This window comes from Malurus melanocephalus, unplaced genomic scaffold (genome assembly GCF_030028575.1).
Source record: "Malurus melanocephalus ecotype Western Australia unplaced genomic scaffold, MMel_1.1 scaffold_903, whole genome shotgun sequence".
Classification (NCBI taxonomy): domain Eukaryota; kingdom Metazoa; phylum Chordata; class Aves; order Passeriformes; family Maluridae; genus Malurus; species Malurus melanocephalus.
The window spans coordinates 25444-33873 of NW_026624135.1; the positions used below are offsets into that span (position 1 = coordinate 25444).

An 8430-nucleotide genomic window follows, 5' to 3' on the forward strand; every position below is an offset into this window, starting at 1 on the left:
CCTTAAGGACTCTGATTCTCTAAACCCCCGTTCTCAGGGGGCAGATTTAGTAAAAGCTGTTTGCTGATATTTATAAACCTCCCCCCAACCCAGGTGGCAGCTTACCGGGGAGGAAACAAGCACAAAGCAACGACAGCATCAACAGCAGCAAATGGAAATCGACTTTTTCACCRATATCCGACATCAACCTGACCAAAACCACCGACAGCCCCTTGCAGGCCGCGTCRGCTCTGAGCCAGAACTCGCTGTTCTCCTTCAGGCCTGCCCCCGAGGACGGGCTGCCCGCCGACACCAAGGTCCCTGGACACGGCAGGAAGGGTCTGGCCGTGCCCTCGGATGGGATGAGCCCCGGCACAAACCCCCCAAATGGCTTCACCTACAACGGGGGCCTGTCCTCCGAGCTGGGCCTGCACGGCTTCATGGACGGCGCCGCTCTCCCTCACAAAGCCACGGATTCCACAGCTCCCAACTGCTCCCTGGGCTTCCCCCCGCAGCGAGCCAAGGAGCTGGGCGTCTCGGACACCAACCTGTTCCTGAACAAGAGGCAGCTGGAAGGTCTGGGCGCCAAGGGAGAGGAGCTGAGCCGGCCGGGGGGGAAAGGCAAAGAGCTGGGCGAGCTGAGCGCCCGAGCAGGGGGAGCCGCGGAGAAAAACTCGCTGCAGCACAACGGGAAGGCCGGCAAGGCGAGGGACCGGGACGTGGAGTTTAAAAACGGCCACAACCTTTTCATTTCTGCTGCTGTTTCGTCTGGTGGCCTTCTGAACGGTAAAAGCCTTTCTCCTGCTGTTTCCTCAGCAGGGACCCCCGCTCCGTCTGTCCCGACGCACCACCCTTTCCTCAACACTCTGACCACTGGATCGCAGTTCCCCCTCGGCCCCATGGCCTTGCAAGCAAACCTCAACTCGGTGACAAATTCCTCAGTATTGCAGTCCTTATTTAACTCAATGCCAGCTGCTGCCAGTCTGGTCCACGTGTCATCAGCTGCAACCAGACTGACTAATTCTCACACTATGGGGAACTTCTCTCCTGGGGTTACAGGTGGAACAGTTGGAGGTAGGCAGAACTCTTTCTCTGGTATAAGACAGGGCCTCAAGGAAAGTCTGACTCTGCCTCTCCAGGGGTGAAACTCTTTCGTTTCTGCAGGATGTGAAGCAGATCTGTCCCACATAACCAGTCTCCTCTCTCTCTGTCTCTCTCTGTCTCTCTCTCTCTGTCTCTCTCGGAATTGCTAGGATGAGTTCAGTTCCCCACAGTGAAATCTCATCAGCTTTGTCTGCTAGATGAGCTTGTTGTACCGCCCTAATGAAACCATACAGCCAGCCTTTGTGATTGGTAATGTTTGCTTGTTGCTGTGTTGGAACCACCTTAGGTCTGCCTGCAGGTAACAAACCAGATTTCGCTTCTCCTGGTGCCGTGTTAAGGATCTCTCACTTGTCAACTTGAGCAAAGGTTGAGATTAGGCCTTGGATGGATTTAGCGTGACCCAGGAGGAGCAGAACGTCAGAGGAGCTGGTGTTGGGAGTTGTGTAGCRCTCTGGCCCTTGAATGGACACGAAGAACATTCCTTGGCCAGGAGAGCAATGCCATATGCACCTTGCACTGTGGGATTCTGCACGGGTTTGGCCTCGTAGCCTTGGGGACAAGCTGGCAGGACTAGAAGATAGGCTGAGCCTGCCGTTCTAAGGGTCCAGGACAGCTTCTCTTCCCTGCCCATAACCATTCAGGCACCATGTCGGGAAATCCTAACTCTCCCATCTCTCAGCACGTAGATTTGCTGGAATTGCACCTCCCCTCTGCTGCCCTGTAAGTGGGGGAGCAGGAGGCTGGGGAGGGAGGAGCAGCACTTTGAGCCTCCAGATWACCAACTCTAAAGACCACTTCTAATCTCCTCCAAACTCTGCCCGTGTGCTATAGAACTGGCAGTTCTTGGGTCTGACCATTTTCCCTCGTGCCATTTAGAGGTTGGCAGTAGGAAAGGTAAGTGGAACCTTTTGTACCTCCTGGCCTGCACCATTATCTCTCATTGCTTGCTGCCTTCTCACGCTGCATATTTTTGTATGGGGCTGTAACTATTATAATTTTGCTTTTTAATTTTGTTTGTTTGTTTGTTTTTGCTATTTTTTGTTTATTTTTGCTTTTTTTTTTGTTTTGTTTCTCTTGTCACTCGAGACTGTACAAAGCCCATCTGTTGAAGCTGAGTTTTTCTCTCCTGTTTGCAGGTATTTTTAACCACGCGGTGCCTTCTGCCTCCTCTCCTCATCAATTCGGAGCCAGTTTCAGCAGCAGTGCTGTCTCTAGCAGCACCGTGCTAAGCTTAAACCCTCTGCAGGCTGTTGCCAGCACCTCATCCTCATCCTTCCCACCCTCTTCCTCTAATTTAGTAACTTCTAGTGAGACTAGACCTGCTCAGCACCTCAACAGAGCACCAGTGCAATCTGTCTTCCACCCCCCTCCGCCCCCTCCCAACGTGTCCTTGCCTCCCCCTCCTCCTTTACTCGCTTCTAACTCCGAGCCTGCTCTCCTGCAGAACCTGCCCTCCATCCCTCCCGGCGAGACGTTCCTGCCCTCCTCCTCCTCCTCTTCCTCCTCATCCTCCTCCTCCTCTGCTCCTGTCCAGTCTAACTCTGCTTTGTCTATTAAACTGGCTTCTCTGCAGCAGCACAAACCCTCCCGCCCCTCCTTCACCGTCCACCACCCGCCCCTGCCCCGCGTGCTCCCGCAGCCCAACGCCGCTGGCACGGCCGCTATGTGGGTGACCCTTGGCATGCAGCCTCCTTATGCTTCGCACCTTTCGGGGGTTAAGCCACGATAAAGAGCTTGCTTAGCTAACGGGTCTTGTTTTGTAAGGTAAGGCCGGACACTAAAGCGGAGGAGTTTGCGTGCGAGATGCTCACTGACGCTTCTTCCTTTGCAGAGAGAGGTCGGGGCCGGGCTCTGCCAAACGGAAACTGCTGAAATGGGGAGAGAAATCTCTGAAATGGGCAGAGAAATCTCTGAAATGGGGAGAGGGACCTCTGAAATAGGCAGAGAAATCTCTGAAATGGGGAGAGAAATCTCTGAAATGGGCAGAGAAATCTCTGAAATGGAGAGAGAAATCTCTAAAATGGAGAGAGAAATCTCAAAAGGGCAGAAAGAAATGGGCAGAGAGAATTCTCTGAAATGGGCAGAGAGACCTCTGAAATGGAGAGAGAAATCTCTGAAATGGACAGAGAAATCTCTGAAATGGGGAGAAAATCTCTAAAACGGGCAGAGAAACCTCTGAAATGGGGAGAGAAATCTCTGAAATGACGAGAGGGACCTCTGAAATGGGCAGAGAGAAATCTCTAAAATGGGCAGAGAGAAATGGAGAGAGAAATCTCTAAAATGTACAGAGAGACCTCTGAAATGGGGAGAGAAATCTCTGAAATGGGGGGAGAAATCTCTAAAATGGGCAGAGAGAAATGGAGAAAGAAATCTCTGAAATGGGCAGTGACCTCTGAAATTGGCAGAGCAATCTCTAAAATGGGGAGAGAAATCTCAGAAACGGAGAGAGAAATCTCAGAAACGGAGAGAGAAATCTCTGAAACGGAGAGAGAAATCTCTGAAATGGAGAGAGAAATCTCTGAAATGGAGAGAGAAATCTCTGAAATGGGGAGAGAAATCCCTGAAAAGGGGAGAGAAATCTCTAAAATGGGGAGAGAGAACTCTGAAATGGGCAAAGACCTCTAAAATGGAGAGAAAAACCTCTAAAATTGAGAGAGAAACCTCTAAAATGGTGAGAGAAGCCTCTAAAATGGAGAGAGACCTCTGAAATGTGGGGAATGAACTCTCAAATGTGGGAAACAAAAGGCGGTGGCAAAGGGTGGAGGATGTTGATGCTCTCTGCTCTGGGAGTCAGGATTTCTCGACAAGGAGCACTCCCAGGGGTGACTCTGCYGTGCCTCAGGGTTGGTTCAGATTGAGATCTCTGGAGGAAGAGCGAGTGTTCTGTCTGGAGGTGGTGACAGGAGGAAATGTCCGTTTGTCCTATGGTTTTTTTAGCGTTGTTGGAAGTGGGTGTTGCCTTTTGGATCCCCCTGCCCTCCTGCTCTGCCCCTTAATCCCAAACCAACCCTTGCTGGGTGCCCAAAGGTGACTCTGTGTGACAACGTGRTGGCCTTGATTTTACTGCCAGTCAACAGCAGCTGCTCTAAGCAGGCACTAAGTTAAAAATCTCCAGGTTCTGACTTTTGCTTGGAGAGCAAATTCCCCGCTCCTGCAGTGCATAGGGCAGCACGGGGAGGTGACAGGGCAGTGCCAGCCCTTCTGTGCTACCTGTGGTTGTGTTTTCAGTGATGCAGGGCTGGCAGCAGGCTCAGCAGGTGTTTTATTTGTGCTCCTGAGCTCTGGGAGTGCAGGGACAGCGGGCTCTGCAGGCYCTGGGTGTGTTCATCCCGAGCAGGAATTGATGGAACTGTCTCTAGAGCGACTCCAGAATAAACTGTACCACCCCAGAGCTGGGTACTGTGCTTCCTGCAAACCCCCTGGGGCAAATCCTGCTCCGTGCTTTCCTCCTGGGTTCTTGATGTTGTGCTGTGCACCGGTACTAAAGCCACAAACGTGGCTGAACTCGCTTTGCTGCTCATAAAACTTGATTGCAACAGCCCTGAGAGAGCCTCTGTGCGTTGTGTGTAGCATGTTCATCACCCAGTTCCTCCTCAGACACCCCAAAACCTTCGTCAGGACACCCCAAAGCCCTCCTTTGGGGGAGGAACGTGAGTATGGCCAGGATTCCCCACTGCAGGAAAGGGCTTGGAGAACCCTGAGCAGAGAGCGGCTGGGGAAGGAAGAGGAGGATGGGGATGGTGAGGAGGCTCAATTTGGGGTCTGGGCAGTGAGAGCAGTGTGAGAACCTCTGCTGGAGTTCCCTGGACCTGAGGTGGAGGATCAATCAGGTGTGACAGTCCCTGTCACTGGGAAATTCTCTGCCAAGGCACAAAGGTGACGTGAGGAGGAGAGCAGCTGGGTGACAGAGCTGGGAGCACAGAGACAGAATGGAYTGAGGTGGTTGTGATCCCAAAGCCCCTGACTCGAGCACGGGACAGGTTTTAGAGCAGTTCCATGATTTTGGTGTGAATGGATGAGTTCAGGGCTGCAGCCAGGAATTGGGGGCTCAAATACCCTGCTGGGCTTGTGTCCTGTGGGGCCAGGCTGGGAGAGCTGGGGGTGCTCMCCTGGACAGGAGAAGGATCCAGGGAGAGCTCAGAGCCCCTTTTGGGGCCTGAAGGGGCTCCAGGAGAGCTGGAGAGGGACTGGGGMCAAGGGCTGGAGGGACAGGACACAGGGAATGGCTTCCCAGTGAAAAAGTAGAATTTAGATGGGATATTGGGCAGGAATTCCCCACTGTGAGGATGGGGAGGGGCTGGGATGGAATTCCCAGAGCAGCTGTGGCTGCCCCTGGATCCCTGGCAGTGCCCAAGGCCAGGCTGGACATTGGGGCTGGGAGCWSSCTGGGACAGTGGGAGGTGTCCCTGCCATGGCAGGGGTGGCACTGGATGATCTTTAAGGTCCCTCCCAACCCAAACCTTTCCATAATCCATAAARTCCCTCCCCCACAATAATAACAAATAATAGTAATTACAAAACTCAACACAGATTAACTCATGCTAGAAAAAGTTGAATTACTGAGYGGGGGAAAKACYTTTTTTAATTTATTTTTTCCCCCTCACRTGGTGTCCAAGCCCCGTAGGACAGAATTCAACAGAATCACAGCTTCAAACACTGCAGGATTTGGAGGGGCCACGTGTCTGTTGGAACATCCATCCTTCCCTCTTTGGGATTGGGATGGGACCGCCTGAGGAGCTCTGGGAGCGCTGTAGGAATGACTGACACATCTAAACCACAGCAGATTTTTGCCTTTTTATTTAGATGAGTCTCTTCCTCTCCTCCTGTCACGCAGGTAACTAGGATTTCTACCTCAACCCAATGTGACCTATGCAAGGACAACGTGGACCAACTTCACTCGGCTTCCACTGAAAGGTGCTCACCTGGCCTGTGCAGGGGTTTCTACTCTCTTACTACTGGACAAAATAAAAACCGTGAAAGAAAAAACAAAAACCAGACCTAAACAACAGAGCAAATATTTACTGTGAATCTGAGTTTCAAAAAAAAAAACAAAAAAAAAGAGAAAAAAAATGGCAAAAAAAAGGCGAAAGAAATGCTTAAAGCTCCAGTTTGTATTGTTGATAGTTTAGATGAAGTATTTATCTTTTTTTTAAAGTGAAAACAATTTTGACTTATTTTATTCCACCTAGACTCATAAATACAAGTTCTTCTTATTATTAAATTCTCTGAATACTAAAGGACTGGCACACCAGCAGAGATGTAAAAGAGCCTCCTCGGTGCTATTTTGTCCGTCAGAACTGTGCCTCTGGTTTGAATCCTTGGTGCTGATTTTTGGGGGTTTGGCCAAGCCAAACCCAGTTCTTCAAGGTCTGCAGATTATTTATTGCCCTGCCTGTGTTCATATCCCAAAATCCTTTCGGTTGGGAGCAGGGGGAGTGATGGGGGAAGGAATTCTCCCTGGGTTGTGATTTGGACTGAGCCAGGCTCTGTTTACCGGAGTGGGTTTTAATTGAGTTTGTGACTAACGAGGGCTYGGTGCTCCCCTCTGGAGCAGCCTGGGCAGGCCCAGCCCAGCAGGCACAGGAGAAATCCAGGTCCTGCCCCATCCCAACTCCTTCCCTGCATCCCTGGGCCATCTGGGGCGCTGCTGGCGCTCAGGTCACTGTGAATTTGGGTCTGGTCACTCCCTGGCCTCTCGGGCAGTGCAGGGTGTGCTCAGTGCTGTGGGTGCAGATCTCTCCCAGCATGGGGAGGGTGATTTTGGTGTTTTGTGCTGCTGCAGGGCCTGCTCGGTTCGCTGGGTTTGTTCGTGTGTCCTCAGCCCTGGCGTGGCCGTGCCTGTGGCTTGCCAAGGTGCATTTGGCTTTTGTGCTCCTTTGCTTTTGGGCAGGTTCTTCCATGGTAGTTCACAAAAAYACCCCGAGCTGGCTGCCTGTGCTGCCACTGTCCCCCCCTGGGCAGGGACCGTGGTGTGACTCTGTGTCCTGTGTGCAGGAAGGGCTGATTTTACCCAGCTGTGATGAGAACTTTCAGTTCCCTATACTTTATTTCCTTCATTTTTAGGTTGTCCAATGCACAATAAACCTGTAAAAATTTATTTATTCAGGTGCACAAAGTGAGGAGGAGGAGGAGGATCTTTTTGAGTGGAAATCAGGCTGGTCTGGGTTCAAGCTGGGCCAAGCATCAGTAAAGGAACCTGCAGTGGAAAGGGGATTGCAACAGCAAAATGACTGGAAAAAAATCACCTTGAGGCTTTGGGAAACACCTCCCTGCTGGCCCTGGTGCTCTGAGGGCAGCRCTGTGTCCTTAAATCCCTTCTGGTGCTCCCTGGTGAGTCTCCTCTGCAGCAATCGGGCACTGGCAGGAGCATCCCGGGGTCACAGGGAGCTGCTCAGCTCCTGGGTTTGGGGGCAGTGAGATCCCTGTGCCCCCTGTGCCCCCTGTGCCCCCTGTGCCGCCTGTGTCCCCTGTGCCTCCTGTGCCCCCTGTGCCCCCTGTGCCTGGATCCAGGAGGGTTGGGAGCATTCAGAGAGGGCTGAGGGCTGCAGCAGCCCCTGCCCTGTGCAGGGTTCAGTTTCTGCCCCATCCCGGGTGATCTTTGGGCACGTTTCAGACCAGGTGCTGTTGTTTTGTCGATTCCCGAGCGCGTCTTCCACGGGAGCTCCGGGGCTCTGCCTTTGCCTCCTTATCCACTGGCAGGGACTGAAATCCCTGGGAACTGGGGGCATTTTGGGCTGATTTCTGCCTGTGTGTGGGACTGGCAGCACAAGGAAAAGCTGGAGAAGGGCAGGAACGCCAGGAGGGCAAGAGCTGAGGAACATCCAGGAGCTCCTGGGGGAGCTGAACGTGGAGCACGTCCTGGAATCCAGGAGCACAGTGTCACCCAGATGTTTTACAGCTGGGACTTGGGCAGCTCTAGCTGCTTCTCCACCACTCAGCAGTATACTGGTGCCTCTGAGACTGTGAATGAGCCATTGCTGGAGGGGCAGYGGCCTTAATTAATTTCCTAATTACCTCTCCCCCATCGTTTGTATCTCCACTGAGAGAGAGGAGGAAATCGGAGCAGAAGCATCCGAGTAGAAGCTTTTCACCACCTGGTTTTATGGGATCCTTTCCTGCAGAAGGAGCAGGGTTTGGTGCCCCTTGGAGCCACGGAGACCCTGAAGAACCTGRCTGCCATCCCTTTCCTGGCCATTTGGTACCTGAGGAGATTCGGGCTGGAGAAGGAATCGACCCATGGAACCCTGTGCTTGGCACCGCTGCTCGAGGCCTGTGCCACCTGTGCCACCCGTGTCACCTGTGCCACCCTGCTGGCAYCCAGCACCCTCTGGATGACAGGGAGGGACA

General features: G+C 52.6%; 1 protein-coding gene across 1 annotated transcript in view; it reads left to right on the forward strand.

Moving 5' to 3' along the window:
• The window catches only part of LOC130585505 (histone-lysine N-methyltransferase, H3 lysine-79 specific-like), a gene marked incomplete at its 5' end in the record, with an annotated part of 27419 nt that extends 20885 nt beyond the window's left edge, over window positions 1-6534 (forward strand). Inside the window, 2 exon segments of the mRNA XM_057386043.1 lie at window positions 57-1053; window positions 2220-6534. Coding sequence (XP_057242026.1) covers window positions 57-1053; window positions 2220-2812 — 1590 coding nt within the window.
• Between the last annotated feature and the right edge of the window lie 1896 nt (window positions 6535-8430).